Source organism: Chiroxiphia lanceolata, chromosome Z (assembly GCF_009829145.1).
Source record: "Chiroxiphia lanceolata isolate bChiLan1 chromosome Z, bChiLan1.pri, whole genome shotgun sequence".
Classification (NCBI taxonomy): domain Eukaryota; kingdom Metazoa; phylum Chordata; class Aves; order Passeriformes; family Pipridae; genus Chiroxiphia; species Chiroxiphia lanceolata.
This window is the reverse complement of record NC_045671.1, coordinates 18,453,004-18,472,956: the sequence shown is the minus strand read 5'-3', so window position 1 is coordinate 18,472,956 and position 19,953 is coordinate 18,453,004. Positions and strand designations below refer to the sequence as shown.

Here is a 19,953-nt window from a genome sequence, read left to right as displayed (position 1 = left end):
GACATTCCTGGAAACAACAGCATCAGGGAATAAGTGCTGAATTTATGTGGCAGGCTACATTTGATTTGTAGGTGATAGGTTGGCAACCTATGTTGTAAAACACCTTTATGGTTGTGTAGTTTTATTTGGTCAAGTTTTTCAAATTTAAAAGAATAAAAACTAAACGAGAATAGAAAACAGAAATAGGAAATACCAGAAGTGTTCACTGGAATCAAATTTCCTTCTGGGAGCAATCTTAACTTGAAGAGTTTCCTGGGTTTTGAATTCTTTCAAAAACATATTTTAGCACTGCCAAATACAGATTTGAGGAATTTTTTGCATTTATTTTCTTTATTTTCTGTCTAATCTTCTGTTTAAGATGGAAGAGAGGAAAGTTTTGAAGATATTTGGGCTTGCAAATCATCCTAGTTCTATAGCTTTCCATACTATTGCAAACAAACACTGCACTTGCAACACCTGAGACAGCAAATCTCTGCCTAAGCCACCAGGAGAAAAGAAACTAACCCTTTTAACATGAAATTGTAACCAACAAAAGCCACATTCCTTATGTCTTGTCTAATTTTCTCTGGTGTCAGCATTCCCGTGAATAGAGCAGGTGACAGAAATAATTTTGAAATCTTAGTAGTCATTTTTGTAGTGAGTGAGTAGATTCTACAGTGTGGATCAAATAACATTATAATTCAACCCTTGTAGAATTAGAAGGCTTGGACTTCCAATAACTAGCAATTTAAGAAAACATACCTTTCCCCCTCTTCCTTAACTGTTGCATAGAAGATGGAAAATGGTATTGTCCTGTAGGATCAATTACAAGGGGCAAAAGACTAGAAGAGGCACCCCACAAGTGAAGCAGATGATGATAAACTTGATTAATTATTGTTGAATAGTAGGGTTATGTAAATAAAAATTAAGATCTATTAAAATATACATCCCTGTCATCTCATTTTTCTGTGATGTTCGGGACAGGGCTGATATAAATTCATTAGACATGGTTTTATGTCCCTTGATCCACACTGCCAACAGAGCTTCAGTATTCTTTGATTTAAAGACAATAGGATTTTGAATGTACAAAGTTTCCATAAACTACTTAGTTTAGAGCTAAATCAGCTTGCTGCATGTATCAAGTTTTGCCAAACACTGCTTTGAAGTTACTAAGCCTCAATTTTCAATCTCTTCTCGATTCAACATTTGAATAGGAACATCTTTGTAGCTAAACTGACATGCACTTACAAACCAATGTATTTGATGAGCTGCATAGATTTTAAATTGAAGGAAATTTCCACTTCATAGGCAATTTCATATATTTAATACTTTCAAACTTTCCTATCTCAGAAAAAAATAAATGTTTTTGTAAAGCAAACTTTACATTGCTCATATTTGCATACTAAAGTCTACAGAAATCCTAACTAATTTTTAAACATAATTTTCATTATATTTCATAAAGCATTCTCTTCTTACAGTAGACTAATGAACTACTGCTGTTCATTGCATGACACCAAGAAGTACTCTTTAAAACATAATTTAAAATGTTAAAAACCCCAACTAGAAGAGATGCCAAGTATGCAAACTTCTGTCCCGGTGTTATCTTATGGCAAGTTGCAGAGCCAAGGAAAGCACTGGGTAGAAATGCAAACTCTCACAAATGTAATCAAGGATACCACTTCATGGCTAGCATTTCCTTTTGGAAGATTTTAGTGACTAAACTGGGAGCAGCTTCAAATACACATTGACACTTCACTTATCTTTCTACTTGGGTAATTAAAATATTTAATTTTACAAATAAAAAGATTCTTAGAATGGTAAATTAAAAACAGATTTTAAAACTTTATTTTTACACAAATGAAGAGATAAACATATTCAGAACTTCCTCTGTATTTTTTTTGCCCAGGCTATCAAACTATTACCTGATCTTCACGAGAAACTCCTTTCTTTGGCTGCTGCTTTCGCTTGTCTTCATATTTTCTCTTCTCCTGAAGGTATTCTTCAACAACACTGTTTGGAGCAGGTTCCTCCTCTGAATAAGGAAACATATTTGGTTAAACAAATTAAATTTGGTTTAATGATTTAGTACATTTTGGAGATAATTTTTGACTTCTGAAATACCAAGAAAAACACTTCCATAAAACACTTCAGTTGTATTGCTTTCTCAGCAGCAGAATGATTTGCTACTTGCTGAAATGAAAAACACAACACTGTACTGGGCAGACAAGTAAAGAAATTTTTGTTTCAATTTTATTTTACTATGGAGCCAGGGAAAGCAGGATAACAGAAATAAAATCTCTGATGAAAACTGCTGAAATTCCTTTAACAAGCTGACCTTCATTTCTGAAGATCTTTCTTGGAGCAGATGAACTATTATATGTATTAATATTTTGTGACTATTTGTTACACAGTAGACAAATATAGCCTATAGAAAAGTTCACAGTTTTCCTGTTTTGTAGGCTGAAGTAGTCACAAACCAAAACCTTGATCTTGCAAAAGGGAAAAAAACCCAGTAACATTTAAACTTTAAACAGAGTCCATTTTGTCAGTCAGGAAAAAAAAAACCCCATTAGTAACAAATTAATATCTAGACTAGTCAACAGCTACTCTCTTTTGTCTTTTTTTTAAAATTGTCTTCTCTTGCAGAATATTCACTGCCATGACAAATTAATAATTTAATGGGACAAAAACTGAATTGGGAAAATGAACAACACCATCCTTTCACATTTTCTTCCTCTTGAATAGCATCAGGACATTTCACGTATTGATTTAGTATTCTTGAACATTATGTACATATATTTACAGAAGTGTTATTCCTGATAATGAGCAGAAGAATAAAGCCTCCAGATGTCCACTACAAATGATGAATAGAAAACATTTTTAGAGAAATTGTTTCAACAAATTTCAGGATATGCAGCCTGATGCACTGCAAATCTAAATCAAACTTGGTATCAGGTTTTTTTCAGATGATTGCTTACAGCTATACAGAAAAAGCTCCTGATCCCAAACTAATTTTCCTCTCTCAACTGAGGTATTCTATGAAGTTTATGAACATAGCACTTCATAATAAAAGGAAATAAATTTGTAATGATGTATCTACATTTAAAATATTTTTATATTTCTGCAAGTATATTATTTCCTTTTTATCCTAATTTCTATGTTGCATTTAAACAGCATTTAAACCTTGCTACATCGTATTTAAAAGGTATCAGAAAAAAATGAAACATACAGAATACAATTCACGGCTGGTTTATTTGCTGTTTTCCAGTTGATACTTTGCGTATAATGAAGAACAGTGGATTACAGGTAACAGCAAGAAAGAAAAAGCCATCTTCTAGAATGACCAAAATAGATAAATGCATATACACACACATTTAGGGATGATTAAACAGCTGAATGAATGAAATCAAATCTGCCATAAAATTTCATGCAGCATTATATCAGATGAATGACAAAAGATAATCAGATCCACTTGAACTAACTTCAGCATGAGTCAGTCAAAAGAGCCGTGCACTTGTATGCATCATATTTCTGCATCTTTCATTAAAATGGCTTAAAGACACTGTCTTTCTCCATGAAGTCTTACAACCTATTACTCCATATCAGAAGCAAGCAATTATACAGGAAGGATTTTCAAAAGCCCCTAAGTCAATGGGTTTCTTACACATTTTGAAACTTGAAAACTCCAATAATTTCAAAACCACAGTGTACTTTTAAATATAAATTATATATTCAATTTTTGATAGGCATAAAAAGTTCGTGTTGAAAAAAAATTATTTTGTGTCTGAATGAACTGTGGTAATTAGCAACCAAAAGAAAATGTCCAGAGGAGACTCATGTTAATGGGAAGAACCCCTTTTAAATGTAAAAACAGATTGCTGCCTACTACATATCTCCCAGTCGGCTTCCCAGATCCCCTCCAAATCTTTTGCAGTAGAGTTAAAAAAAAGAGAAACTACACCAATGTATGATGGACTTGACAGTCATAAGAAGCTTGACAAATTTAGGTCCAGTTTGCTGATTCAGCAAAAGTATAAGGATCACGACTTTGGTAATAATCTCCTTAACCAAAAAGGATTTTTTGGACAAAAATTAACAAAACATGACATGGATACACAGAAGTGAAATAACAATTAAACTAAATTTAGGTATTGCAAGATGCAGAAGATGACAGTTTAAGTTACAGGGATCTTGCACACTTGTGCCCTGAAGCATTTCATCACAGTGTAATCTCTCCTTTAGTTTGAACAAGTTGCTGTGTACATTCAGCAAGGAAGGTGAGGAAAAAGAAAAAAAGAAAAAGATAACCTTCCTTATCGAAAATACATTTCATCCTACTTTCAACAGAATTTGTAAGCCTATTACTATTTATCTCAGCCAGCTTGAGTTACTACCAAGAGACTCCTCATCTTACTGTGACAAAAACTTTATCATTTAAGTAATTTATTTTCTTTCAGATAGATTCTTCTATCCTGAAATTATTCCTTTAGGGAGGAACACATGCAAACCCAATGGTGTAATCTACCATAAGACTTTGGTTTTAGGACATGGTTTACAATGATAGCCTGAAACTAAGGAGGAGATTCTGAGGTCTTTAAACCAGAAAGGAAGAGACTGATTTTTAAAAAAAATACAGAAGAGCTTATTTTGTCCTCACTTAAATTAGGAACAGTTCAAATTATGTCAGTCTATAACTACAAAACTGTAGAAATATAACAAAGACAGAACTTGATCCAAGGGCATTGAACTGAAATGATGTTTAGGGATGGCTTAGGGATGGATCAATCCCTAATATGAAGTGAAGCAGAAAACAAAGTTTGATAGTTTTAACCTAATTCCTAAAGCACCTGCTAAATTTAACAGCATAACACTCAACGGAAGTTGCATCACATAGGCTCTGTTTTGGAAACTGCAATTTTATCTTCCACCTTATAGAAACCAAGAAATATGAATTCTAGTTCAGTTGCCTGAAAAGCACAATCACTGCTTATGCTCATACACATATTGCCCTCAATGACTGAGATCCATTTCTAGCACTGCAGGTGGGGTAACTTTGCCTTAGCAAGTCCACCAACTGTGTCACAGATAAGGTACAATTTTACACAAATGTATGACAGTGTGCATAAAATTTTCCACAGCACGAACCTTTTTTTGACAAACCAAGATTACTGTCCTTGTAATTAGAATCTGTTATAAAATCTACATTTTTTTTTTCCTTTTTAAGAAAGGGATAATGAAGCCGCTCATAAAACATTTGTTGGAAAAAGAAGGAGTTTGGTTTGCTGGAAGTATTATCAGAAACAGACTAATCTTCTGAAGGGTAGAAACAATACATACTGTCACAGAGAAAAAGACATGCAGATTTTGAAGGTTTAATGTCACTAGGAGAAGAGTAAGAGCCTATAGTGCTGACAGTGACCAGTGAAAGAATTTTCATTTATGTTTTTTGTTGATGAAAAGAAAGGATGAAGATTTTTACACAGACCTTACATTACAAAACATTCCTTATATGCTGGACCGCACAAAAATAATTCCATTAACTCTTGGAATGCACTTTGCATATGTAATCATGAGTTCATGCAGAACCAAGGTAAGATAACGAGAGTGTACAAAGATATCTATAATGAAAGGTATTCCAGTTTATTTATGTTTGTGTATGTTTTAAGTGTGATGGACCCATAAATTTTCTTCAGTATCTCAAATGCATTCTTTAGCAACTTTGATGACACATTTCATATGATAAAAGACCTACTGGACAGAAATTTCAAGAAATGCATGGCATAGCTAGATTAAATACCAAAGGGAAAAAACAAAAACCTGAAAAAACCTTAAAAACTCCTTGTTTGGAGTGACAGAAGTTATGATGAAGGTTTCAGTGAATTAAAATAAAAGGCCTAAACCAGATTCCTGTATTTGTGCATTATATTCCACTTTCAGCTCATCAATATTCAGTTTATATTGTATTCTTCTGGAATTATGGAGGTACGCAGTACTGCCATAAAAAATCTTCATGAGACTGAAATCTTGAAAACAGAAGCTGTGTTTGTTTCAAACCAAACAAATCCCTTATGAATTACACAAGAAATCTCAGGAATTAAAATGGAATTCCTATCAGAAGTGACAAATGGAGAACTTAAAGTCACTTTCTATAATTAATAGTCAAGACAATAACACAGTTCTAGAATTCAGGAAAAAATTTTCTTACAGCTTTATATACTTTGTATATGACTATACAATATAATTTTATGCTTGAAAGAATTTATAACATACTCTCCCATATATTTTTGTTCAGAACTAGTTCTACTTGTGGTTTTCTTTGCACCTTCAAAAAATGTTCAGTTACTGCTGCTATAGCTCTGGCTGATCCTGAAGAAACACAGTTTGCCAAGAAGTAAGGTAAGAGTCAGGAAATATTTAGCAACTGTGAACAACTGAATAGATTGGCTTACAGAATGAGCTTCCAGGGTTGGACTGATTACTGGATTTTCAGTTTTCTACAGTGAAAAAGTAACAGTTCTAGAACAGTTACTAGTTCATTTAGCCAACATAAATAATAAAACCTTAGAAGTAATTCCTAGAGCTTCAAAACACTTATTGGAAAGAGCAGAGCAGATCTGTAAAATAGTATGAACTGTAAGTTTCTAGAAAATGTTTTCTGAACTTTGGTAGCTTTTATGCACACAGTCCTAGTCTAAAATGCAGTTAATTTGTAAATGTCAGCAGATTTTGAGTACATGCTTAAGATTACTACTAAAATCAAAGCAGGCTTACAGTGGGATTTTGTCCTCTTCTGCAGACAGAGAGACATGAGGAAAAAAGCATTCACTTTAGCAAGGAAGAAACTGAATAGGGAATGCTCAGTATTATTTAATGAAATTGAAAGAAAAAAAATTGTAAATAGTGGAAGAAAACGAAGTTTTGCAAAAGTGACACGGCCAAGATTGATACTTTGATACAATGCAGCTATACTGGATCGACTAAAAAAAAATCTTCATTAGTTAATGCATTTATGCTGTGAAGTTCCCAAACCACCTAAATTTGAAAGTTATTGTGTTCACAATGTTCTCAAGGGTGCAAAATTTTGTTAAAAGTTTCAGACTTCAAGAAGGCATTTTTCTGTGTAAGACAGAGCTTAAATCTTTGAGTGCGCCTGACAGTACCCAAATGTAATAATAAAACAGAAATAAAACATAATCTTACATTGGCATCCTCACCTGATTTTGAGGATTTTCTTAACACTTAAATCATTTGCTTACCATATCACAACTAAACACAAAACAGAAAATGCTGCATGCCTCAGTAGAACTTTTACACTTGAATGCTGGTTTTTACATTGGTTGTTATGTTTCTCTACTCAGACTATTTTGTAGCTTTTCTGTTTTTCCATGTGTGACAATTTCATAATCCACAGAATATCAGACCATTTACAAAAATATTCTAACATGAAAAATTAAAGTATTACTTCATAAATACTCCTACTACTTTAAACCAACATATAGTTAAAACAACATATAGTTGTTCGTCTGAAGCAGATTTCACTGAAGTATATTCACAAGTTTACACTACAGAACTTTGAAAAGTGTATCTTTTTCGAATATTTGACCAAGTACTTCAAAACGCTGAAGTAATTCAGCACTCAAATTGTAGTATTTGATGTAATTTCTGGCATCACTACAACAAATGTCATATAAAAGAAAAACATCTTATTTAAAGTTGACAGCAGTCTTGCATAGTCAATAATACTATTCACAAATTGGAAGGCTGGTTATAATCTAACATACATGGAGGGATTTATTTTTTTTCTCTGACCTCTTGAAACAATGTAAACACTTAAATTTTCACTCCTTAGTCTTTCTTAATTATTCTAATCTCTGAATACAGAGAAATATTAGGTAGGCATACTACGTCACATGAACAATTTGAAGAAGTGATACTAAATGCGATGCCAATACTAATATAGATCCGACAGTGAACTGAAAATAGATGTGTCACGCTGCCACCAGTTCACCAGAATCCTCCAGAATTAAACTCAATCCTGCATCAAGTCCAGTATGACCTAAGCCTTATTCTCACAGTTCTGTAGTCTTCAGTGAATTTCTCCCACTATACTTGCAAGTCTTGGCTTAGACACAATGTTTTTTAATCAAGCACAGAATCATAATAATGTGGTTACATAGCCTCTGAACTAGCATTTTTTCCTAATGCAGCCAGCTAAAAGCACAGGCAGACATACTGCAAGTGTCTGCACCATCTGCACAGACACACCTGATACAGCATGACACAACTCACTCTCCATTCCACATTGCCCAAGAGTACAGGCAGAGAACAATGGAAAGACCTCCTGCTACATACACATTAATTTCCTGATAGCAGTATGTTTTAAATATATGCAATTTCTTATATGTAAACTAATGTGGAATAGGTAAACTATTATACTTTTAGCAGACTTCCTCCATGTCGATAGTTTTACGGCATTGAAGAATATTCAGGCCAATAAATACAAAATGATTAAGTGAGATATACTAAATGCTTTTAACCTAGGGGCAAAATTAATTACTTTGTACAAAACTTCTACCACTGTTAGAGTTCACTGTATTCAAGATAAATTGTTTCTAAAGTCTATTCAATTATTCTTCAGTTGTAAATTCTGTAAATTCATAGTAAAGGCATGCATCATTCCTTTCGCTTAACCGCTTTAAATAGTTAAGATTCCACCCTTCCATCCCACTCCCTACATAAATTACACATATCTTCAAGTATCTCCTAATAAATTAGTTTGCATAGTCTTCTGCTAGTTTTGGGTGGCTTTGTTAATTTTTATCCAATTCATCCATTTCATGAGTTCATTATCTTTTTTTGGTGGTACAATACTTAGAACTGAGTGCAATAATACAACTGCACTTTTGCAGTTAAGGTATTTGTAGCAAGAATCTTGCAGCAAGAATTCATAACAAGTGACAGTCATATCATGAAGAAAATTCATGTTCAGTTTGTTTTCTAGTACAAACCTGAAACAGTTTTCACTATATTTTTATTGATCATTTTATCCTTCACCACTTGCATCTCATTTAATGTCTTTTTAATTTTGCCTTAAATTTTAGAACATGTTTATTTTTAGAATTTTTAGTTAGGTTCTCCAATAACTAGTTGAATAGGTTCTTTCCTGCCATCTATCTTTCTCAACAGGTACTGGAACAGACTCCTTCCAATAATGAAAAGGAAAACCAAGATAATTCAAGATTATTTTCAGCATTAGCCATTACCTACATATTTTCAACAGGTTTATCTCCTACTTGCTATTTATTTCAAAGAAAGTATAAAACCCCCAGCAACCCTAGTATATAAGGGCTTTGCTTGAATAAAAGGCAGCCTTGCAAACTGGACCATAGTACTAACTATGAGTATTGCCCAAGTATTACTTTAGTGTGTCACTGTAAAGGTGGTTTTCTTTAAATTACAAAGTCCTCTAACTTAAACCCACCTGGAATGGAGATAAGGTTTAAGCAATAGTGTAAGAACTGGTATATATGCTACTATTCAAGATAATTTATCATATATGTACATAAGGACTATGTACCTCCTCTATACTTCTATTCGCAGTTCTTTTTTTATATGGCCAGTGACACCAATCATTATCTTACCAATGAGAGCTTATATTCAATCAGCGATTGTGCAGGATTCCTAGAATTTTTTCAGTCACCAATCTGTAACATTTGGTGCCAGATTTCATGTACAGCTCGCAACTTGAGTGTTTAAAAAACGCTCTCTTCTGTTTCTTCAGTTCGGTTAATAAAGGGTGTTACATCCACGTGGACTAAAATGTGTACCTTACATACTATCATAAACGTAACAATTTATGCACATTTAGAAAGAAAAAGAGTATAAAATCTGCCTGACAATGAAGTGGGCAGCTGAAGATCCCATTTTGCTAACGTTTAGGTAATATATGGTAATGACTTTCTAAATTTGAGTTCCACTGCTGTCCCAAAATACATAAAAGTTTGAAGTCAGCACCTTTGAGTTCAAAGTTAATCATCTGCATTTAAGTACCCTTCCAAGTCAGAATGTCAAGAATACTTTCCAAGTCAGAAGTCACAGCACAGATGTAATAAAGGACATTTGGAAGGAGAAATACTACCTCATTTGAAAGAATGAATGCTACCTGTACATTATTCTTATATACTGACATCATTACATTACTACTATTCTTAAGGAAAGAAAAGAATCTACATTTCAAGAACAGAATGCCCACATTTATCCACATAAAACACAAAACTAAAAAAACTTCTAAGACTGCAATGTTAACTGGAGATCTACACGAAACCCTTACCTTCTTTCTCTTTGGGTTTTAAAGCTCTTTCTTCTTTTTTCTGCTTTGCTTCCAGCAGTTCACGTTTCAGCTGTCGCACTTCTTTCCGTAGCTCCTCACTGCAAAGAGAAATATTTATATGAATATAATCTTCTGAGAATGTACAGCCACTCAAAAGAAATGGAATCAAAGTTAATGGGTATTAGATCTTTGATATAAACAAATGGAAGGTATTGACTCACTAATGCTAAGAACATAGCTTAAAAATCAATTAGGAGCTAAGAAAGTTCATATTTTCATTAGAAGAGACAACAGAAGAACATGTGCACCTTACATGTGCACCTTAAGAACAGATGCCTTAAGACCCCATAAGAAATTAAGAAATATGTCAAAGAAATGAATAATAAAATGAGGAATCCCTATCTGAAATTTACTTTAAACATTTTAATATTTAACCATTAGAACCACACAAGGAGAATTTGAAACAGAGGCATTGCCAAATAAATATTACATATGTTATAAAACTCTGTTTACTGAAGTAATAAATCTTAGCATCCTGGATTGGAGAAGCAATGTAGTGTTAAGTGACAAAGACATGAAATGTATGTAATCATATATTACTAGAAATGAAAATTAATTTCATGCTACAAATTTTACAAAAATCTCAAGTGATAACACCAGAAAGAAGAAAATAAAATTTGCAAGTCACTGTGCCAATATCAAATGAAATATCTGTCTTCACAGAATTGTAAGGGACCTCTGCAAGATAAGCCAGTGCAGCTTCCTTGTTCAAAGCATGGTCAAACAGAGTAGATTGCTGAGAGCACTGGCTGTTAAGGTTTTGAATACCCAGAAATGGAGACTCCATGTCTCCAGGCAACTACTTCTTGTCCTTACTCAATGCAAAAAAAGCTCTTCTGTAAATTCAATTTAAACTGAATTTCAGCTCATACCTATTTGTGCCCATCTAATGGTTATCTGTGGAAAAGAATTGATAATTGCTTCAAATTTCTGGTGTTAGAATATATATTTTGCACTTTTTTTTTTTTAATTTTATTTTCAATTAAGGTCTGGTTGATTTAGTATTCACCACAGTCAATGAACAGCAGAAATTATTACAATGCAGGAACATGACATGCAAACATCTCCCTGCAGTTGTTTTATGTACCTCAATTCTCATCTGTAATATTCACAACATAACAGCCTTTTTTAAGGAAATACTTGGAACTGGGGGGTGATGACCCCTCTTTCATTTCATTTTCATTTGTATGTATGCACAAATACAGAGTCTGTGAAAAGCACTAGCAAAAGAAGACTGCCACTGTAAATTTATTCAAACAGTCAACCACAGCAGTAGGTCTTCATTTTCAACAGAATGGTGGAAGCTACACTAAGCTACATTAACAGCTTTTTCGTAAGACTACAGTTCTACTTTTCTATCCCAAGAAGAAAATCATAGGGGAAGATAAAGGGACATTTTTAATCCAGGTAACTTGACTGTTTTTCTAGAAATTGGGAATAGTATGGTAAGCAAGCTGTATTACAATACAAACCTAGTATACTGCAACATTTTCTTACGGAAGTTGCATGGTAGGAACAACACATGCCAATAGAAGTGGTATGTTTAAAATACTTAGAGTGCCAGTGATAGCAACACAGTGAGAGGGAGTTACAAATGATACTTAGTAACAGAGTCTAGCATACCAGTTTTCCTGTAACAGGGACCCATTTACTCTTTTGCTTAGTTATCCGAACATTACTGCAGCATTAACAATGAACTACTAATGACAACTATTCAGCTCCCCACCTCCTTGTTTTTCCCAATGGAAACAGGTTTTTGTACAGAACACAGAAGGTCTTAATTCCTAGAAAGACTAATTCCAAAATGGTTTTTTCAAGCCCCTCTATGATCAGTACTAGGCAAATAAAGGACTTGGTTCTTTATATAGGCTCTACACTTCTGAAACTTTTTATTCCTAGGCACATTTTGCCAATCTAGGTTGATAAGAAAGGCAATCCAAAAACGCTTCATGCTTAAGAGGAAGTCATAAGAACTGGTTGATAGGAAAGCCATACTACAGTCATTTACTGGAACAGAACTAGAAATGATTCCTGACTTGGAAAATGTCAAACTGATAAGGCAGAGCAGAGTCCAAGTAAGGGTCTGTACCAAGTACCAAGTCTGTACCTGCCCCTTTCATCTTTGAGGCATAGGCTTTTGCATGCTGTAAATTTGCATTCAGGTTTCATATTACATAGCTGTTGGTTTGTAATCAATTAGGTAGTTGCCTGCTGTCCTTGGAAAGTTCCTGTTGCTACAAAGGCTTAGCTCTCTCTGCTCCATTCTTGTCCCACTGATTCCTCAGTTCCACTGCTACACGGAAGGCTCTCCTCTTCCTCTTGCTTCCTGCTTCTTCCTCCTCTTGGCACTTCCCGCCACCTGGGAGCTGCTCTCCCTCCCTCAACACAGAGAGGTACTTCCAGAGCAGGTGTAACCTTCCTCTGCAGAAGACTGAAAAAGATCTAGCTAAATGGTTCATAAGTCCAGAATTTTCAGATTCTACTCAGAAGAATAAAATGATTTTATGTAGAAAATTTACAGTGAAATCAAATCTAGGATTCCATTTGAATTTCTCTTTCAGCAGTGGCTTAGTTTGATAGCGCTGTGAACAGTTTGATAGGACTGACAGGAACTGTTTTACTAGTAATCTCTAAGTCAGCAATAAAGTGAATAAACAAACAATTTTGCTTGCACCTAATGGCTGAGCAGTACCTTTCTTAACCCCAACACAGCAAAGGTATCTTCATGACTTATTTGCAGTTTTATGTACTTCATGGTGAAGGAGGTCTCAGACAACACAGAAGTACTGGTCTGAAAAACCTTCCTCCATTTTCTATAATCTCAAGGTTAAAAGATTATTTTAATTAATTATTTCAATACATAAACTGCAAAAGTTTCTTAACTCCAAGCCTACGACTGTTTCAGAGATTAATGTCACAAGTTATACAAAGCTCAAATATCCTAAGAACCTAGACATATGCATATGGCTGGACAAACTCCACACACAATCTGATGAAGACTGCTTGACCTTAATCTTCCTACTGAAAGCAGACTTTGGCGGATCAAGATTCCATCCCTATGAAATGCAATAGGAAGAAGTGGTTTGCACACAAGACTAAAGGTTAATAACAAAACTCTTGTCTTCATTTGTCACTAAGGGTCTAACTCATCAGTGAGCACACACACAATTGCTACACTGTGCCCTCAGCTGATGAGCTGTGAGCAAGTGTAGATGCAAAAACTCATTACAGTGTTGTTACAGTTTTGGTACCTTAGCCATTTTACTGATTCAAGCTCAGTTGATTTTTGACTTAAATAAAGTGCTGGCAAAACGCACTTAGTAGTGCTTGTTTACTAAAGGAGCTCTTCCATCTGTCAGGTTTTATTTGTACCAGAAATAAAGCTTTATATTTCAATATATTTTTATCTTAATAGTGGGTCTTCTTTTCTTAATGACATATATTTCATGCTTCAGCTTTCTAACATTTTTTACTTTGTATTTTTGATCAGGAACTAATACTTAATTAATAAAGAATAAAATCAGTTGGAAATTTAGTCAAATATTTTAAGTTAAATGAATGCAATTTTTTCTAAGTGCCACGTACTGAAGGTGTCTTTCTGAAAGCAACTAAGAGTCTTCTAAACTGACAAAGTAATTTAATTCAAAAAGGAGATGTTTTATATTCTATTCACTTCACTTTGGCAAAAGAAAAGAGAATTGATTACAGAAATAAACAGTAACTCTGACTTTGGTGTAAGTGACCATATGATCATACTTGCTTTGCTATGCAAAAGCTCAAAACTGCTCCTTCTCTATACATAAATAAGTCTCTTTGTATTTGTATGCTCCTGCATACGTGTATACAAATCATAAACAGCTGTATTTATTTAAGCATACCAAATCTGTAACAAACAATATATATATTATATACAGACACAAATAAGACCTAGAGAGGCATAATATCTTATTTGACTGTGATTTAGGGAAAAATTGTTGCATATATTCAAACTGTAATTTAGATATTTCCCATCCAGTGAAGACAAAGTTCAGTAGATGCTAAAATTCACTTGATGCCTATATGTTAATCACAAAATGCCAGAAAACTTTGCTTTCTATGCATTTCCAAATTTACTCCAACTCCAGTCTAAACTTCACTACAATTCAGAGTATTCACTATTCCCCCTCTAAACTCCACCTAAACCCCTGGAGAGGTCCCAACTCCTTGAGGTTACCCTAGCACACAGTCATTTACTGACGGTGGTACAAACAATATTAAACAAGGTCACATTCTTTCAAAACCTAAGTATTTAGGTGGTGGCAAAACAATACAGATAGCCTCACAGTCAGAGGATTCACTCAAATAAATGTATATTTTTAACAGAGTAACTGTTAGGAGACTGAACAACTGCAAGATCATGGTATATTCTGCATCACTGGATCTGGATTTTTTTATAAAAGGTAGGTTGTAGTTGAAGCAAGAATTAATTCAGATAAGCGCTGTTTTCTGCAATAATCATTAAATTATTAGATTATTATTTTTGATGGCATACCATGTTATATCCCTTCCTCTTTTTATGGTATTATAGTTACATTACTTACATTTTTTAAAGACAATTTCCTTCCATTTGCTTTTGCTGTCTTCTCATTTAGTATCATCAACATAAAATTACTAACCGGTTACCCTTAAATGGTAACATCACTTAGAAAGCGCTGTTCCAAGTAAGTACATCAGAACAAGGAAAATAACCCAAAATAGTCTTATTAATTTTGAAACTAATTTTACAATGTTATAAAATATAAAGCTATGTCAAGACTGTCACATGAGCAGCATCCTTTAACATATTAATAAAATAAAATGAATACTGACGTACTTTAACACTGTTCATGTTAATTTCATAGATGAATAGATGATTTTAATTCAGTTTAGATAAACCAAATAAAACCCAAGCTATAGTGCAATATTATCAATTCATAATGTAAGGTAATAGCTTGGAAAGAAGTCCCGGATCCAATTCCCTCCTGTAACAGGCAGGCACATTTCTTTCCCCAAATGTACTAATTCCATTAAAAGTATATTTCATGCTCTCTTTATTACATCTATTAATGACAATTTTCAATGTCTATTATATCATTAGCACCCATGATATATATGGAAAGGTAATTCTAGAACTGACAAGGAGGCACCTTAATAATATCAGGGACAATGATGAATAATCCTTATTCAAATGACAGCTTTTTGTTTCTGCTAGATACTCTTGAAAAATGCACAATATTTTGAGAATTCCAATTCCAAGTTCAAATATAAATACTATTTTCAAGTAGAGAATTCCAACAATAAAAAGAAACAATATGAAAGGTTGTCTTTGCACAACTAATTGATTTGCAGAATGTCTGGAAGAATCAACGTAAACGTCTACTCTACAATATCAGTTTTGAAGTCTTTTCTGATATTCGCCCTTCTGCCTCTTGGGGTACCTGCGAACATGCAATTCTTGGAATGGATAGCAAATTTCCACATTTAGCATGTAAATCTAAGACTTTTCAAAAATCTTATTTTTGTCTGGATTACTGTTCATTTCTGGTACTGCAAGAATTCTACAACTTTAAATATGAGAACGAAAATTATGAATTTGGAACATGCACTGTGCCTTTTTGCCAGCCTGGTTTTGCAGTAGGAATCAGAAATGGTGTATTGCAGTTGTAGCTCTCATAAGATGATGATATAAAAATGGTAGCAGACATACTGAGCACATCTTGACATTGGAAACTTGTAGATGAAATAATTTTAATTATATGTCCTGGGTCCTGTATGGACACCTGTGCTTACACTGAGGGTAACATTAATGCTGTTGTTGACTTTAACAGTATCTGTGTGTGTATATTACAGTTTACAATTAGTACTGTAACTCTTTCTAAAAAAAAAACCAAAATGAAAATTTCTGCACTGAATGCATATGGGTGAATTGCCAATAATTATATACTTTTCTTAGGATTATGGAAAGATTTCAATGATGAAATCTAATAGGACTGGCATGTTTATTAAAGACTATATGGGCAATCACTACTGTCTTTTAATTTCCATAAACCTGAGTGTGAATAGGTGCATCATATTATAAAAGCTTCAGAGAACTGGCACTATATTTTAATGTAATTATGCATACTGACTATAAGCTACACGGTGTGTCAACAGTCTCAGTACTGTGCAACAAATTCTCAGGCTGAGACTGAAGAATATTGCCATTTTACTGAGAGAAGCTCAGTAAAACAGCAGGGCCCATAGGCTAAGCATGAACTATAAACTTGTGCAAGAAGATATTAAAGGAGAAGCAATACATCTTATTACGGTATCTAACCCCTACAGGTTTCAGGACACGTGCTCTTCTTCAGCTAGTTTATTTTTCTTTCATAGTTTGCTTAATAAAAGTATTAGCTTTTGCTACAAACTTTCTTTGCTTACATTGTTCAGCCACCAGCTACACTGCCAGAAAATGCAGATGTATGCACTAGGGATATATAAAGACATGTATCATATATCACATATCATATATTAAGGCTGATTTTATGCACTATCTGAACCTTCTATGTTCACAGCAGATTCTGGAACAGACAGGAGACCCTAAATTTTCCCAGTTTAAGAGAAAAACCTAACTTTGCTTAATGGAAGATAGTCAACAACTGTTAAACAAAAACAAACAGAAACAGTGGAGGAGACTGACAGCATCTCTCATCCAGATCCATGCTATATCTACCTGGATTGGAAATGCCTAGCTCAATGATTGATAAAAACATGTTTTATTTTTTTGGTTTTTGTAATAACACAGCTGTTGTAATTAAGAGATTTTCCTCCTCCTCTGTCACTTCTGAGTGACAGCCTGAAGGATGAATTCTTGGTTTTGTTCCTTACTGCATGATCCTACGACTCTTTCACCCTATTTCTATCATTAGAGCTTTTGAGATTATCCAATTTTCTACGAGGATGTTCCCATTGTGTTAACATTACTTTCCAACTTTGTACTATTTACAAGCTTCTTTTAACAAACTGTGGTGGGCTTTTTTTTTTTTTTAATATTTAAAGTATTACTGAAAACCTGAAATTAGAACTATCCTATCAATTTGACCCAAAACAACAGCTTTCGAAAATAAGCATATGTTCTCTTTTAATCAACTTCTTACCTATTTTACAGTTCTTGTTCTATATTTTCCTCTCCTTAGTTTTAACCATTTCCTTCAGATTAATCCAGAATAAATTTTATCATGAACATTTAGCCTAGAAAAAAGGAAATACCTAAAGACAGGTTTCTTCATCAGAAACTCTTAGTAAAACAATTCAACATATTTTTCTATTAGCCACTACTAATTGTCTTTATTATTCATATTTTCTTATCTACATCACTGTTTTATATTGTTCTACCATCTTAGGGGAAGCAAATCAAATCCCTAACTTCATGAAGTGTAGAAGTGTAGTTTCACCTGAAAAGTCAAACAAGTTCTAATATCTTAGATAAAAATACTAAATGCTTTAGAAGTAGCATGGGTGTAAAGGAAAACAAAACAAAAGTATTGGCTGCAATGCAAAGCTCACAAAAAAAAAGAGACCAGAAAGACAAAGAATTAAATAGTGTGACTAACAAGTTTTAAAATGTTATTAAACTAGATAATTTTCTATCTGTATACTTCAGCTAGGTATGTTAGAATAGACTGTAGAAGATCATATGTCAGAGGATGCATAAAAGCGGCTATGATGAATTTTAAAAAGGAAATAGCTGAAGGTTTAATGCTAAAGTGATTAAGTAAAACAAGAAAACATAGAAGGAGGAAGAGGTCACATGGGATTAAAGGGACTAATAAAGTAAAACAAAATCACTGCTGATAAGATAAATTATTGATTTGTGTCAGCTTTCTCAAAAGAAGATTCTAGGGAGACAACTCTCCAAGGACCTGATTTAATTTGGACATTAAAATGAGACAAGACCAGAGACAGAGGTGTCACAAGGGGAGATAACAAGCAACTAAAGCATGATAAAGCTCCAGAATTCATCCTTGGGAAGGAACTCAGGAATGGCTGTTCCACTAACTCACCTTAAAAACAATGTTGTATCAGGTGAACAGGTAGCAACAAACATGGTACCTTAAGCACAAGAGGGATGACTAAGGACTGCACAGTAAACGTCATGACAGCTTCTGGTGAGCCGTTTTCAGTAACAAATAAAATAAACATCATCTTGAACAGCGAGTCTCTGTTTCCTCACTAATCTAGAAGTTTCATTCCTATGTGTTGGTGAAGGTGTGGATGAACAAAGTAAAGGACAACAAGATGAGCAGCTTTAGATATTCAAAAAACCTTTATGATGAGCATTTTAAAAAGACTGAGCAAATGGTGAGAAGTGGATGAAAACAAAGTACACAGTGAAAAAAATCAGCCAAACTAAGACAAGAATAAGCAATTACCTTTCAGTACAGCAAAGTTAATACTTCAGGTTAAATAAATCTGAAAAAATAGAGTGAGATGGATTTCCAGAAGATCCAAAATCAGGAACTCAGCCAAAACCAGACAAAACATGGTGATTTCTCATGGTTTTAACTCAGGAATGTAAAATTGAATAAAAATCCACAGTCAGGTTCTCAGAAAATCTAATTAAATTATATGAGAAAATTGAAGGAGACTCTGCAGAATGAAGTCCTGGTGCACTTTACACAGCTATAAAGTAACAGAATGAGTTCACGAAAAGCCTCTGAACTTTACTATTGACAGCTCAATGAAAATGTCTAATATTATGTAGTTGTGGAAAACAATAACACAAAATGCACATTTATTAAGGAGAATACACTAAAAAGTATTATAGTGGCTCTACAAGAGACAGCCAGTATTGCTCAATTTAGAACACTATAAATGAAATTGGATATTCCACGTCAAAACGGCTGACAAAGTAATAGAGGAAACTTCAGAAAGGATGACAAAGATTATTCCCATCATGAAAAATCACCCCTGACATGAATATAGAGAAAAATGGAATTATTCATTTCAGAAGAAAATGAGACAGAGGAAACATGGAAAAGGGTAGTAAAACCACAAATACTGCAGACTTCTAATTTCTAGGTCAAGGAGACACTCAGTAAAACTGTAATTTAGAAAAAAAAAAGATAAAATATTTTTCACTTTTCAGATGAGATCACACAATTTTTTTCAGACAATTTCTTTGGAGCAAAAACCTTTACATTATTAAAAGTATCTCAGATGCTTACATGAAAACCTGGGACATCTATGTAGAACAGTTAACATTAAAATCGAATTTCAGAAGAAATAGAATACTTCATGCCCTGAAATATAAGTCAGCTGATGGATTGCTCTCCCACTTCTCTGAGGCAAATGGTACTGGCCATTGGCCAGCCAATTCCAATTGCAGATTCCTACATCATCAATGGAGGCAAACACACTTCAGGTAACAGTATATGCCTAATGGAGATTTTCCCCTGTAAGTCTCACCCTGACTCTCTATTTTATGAAAAGTGTCATCAGTGCTTATAACTACTAAGTACCAAAATATTTATATCAGCATCAGAGTCTTCAAAGGAAAATAATGTGAGGAATGACGGAAATAGCTT

At 33.8% G+C, this 19,953-nt stretch overlaps 1 protein-coding gene across 1 annotated transcript in view; it reads right to left on the bottom strand.

Annotated features, from left to right (window-relative positions):
* CWC27 (CWC27 spliceosome associated cyclophilin) overlaps positions 1-19,953 on the bottom strand; it is a 103,355-nt gene that overhangs the window by 16,081 nt on the left and 67,321 nt on the right. The window contains exons 11-12 of the mRNA XM_032676839.1: positions 10,310-10,407; positions 1,902-2,011 (exon numbers count right to left, since the gene is read on the bottom strand). Of these exons, the coding sequence (XP_032532730.1) occupies positions 1,902-2,011; positions 10,310-10,407 (208 nt within the window). The remainder of the gene's footprint in view (positions 1-1,901; positions 2,012-10,309; positions 10,408-19,953) is intronic.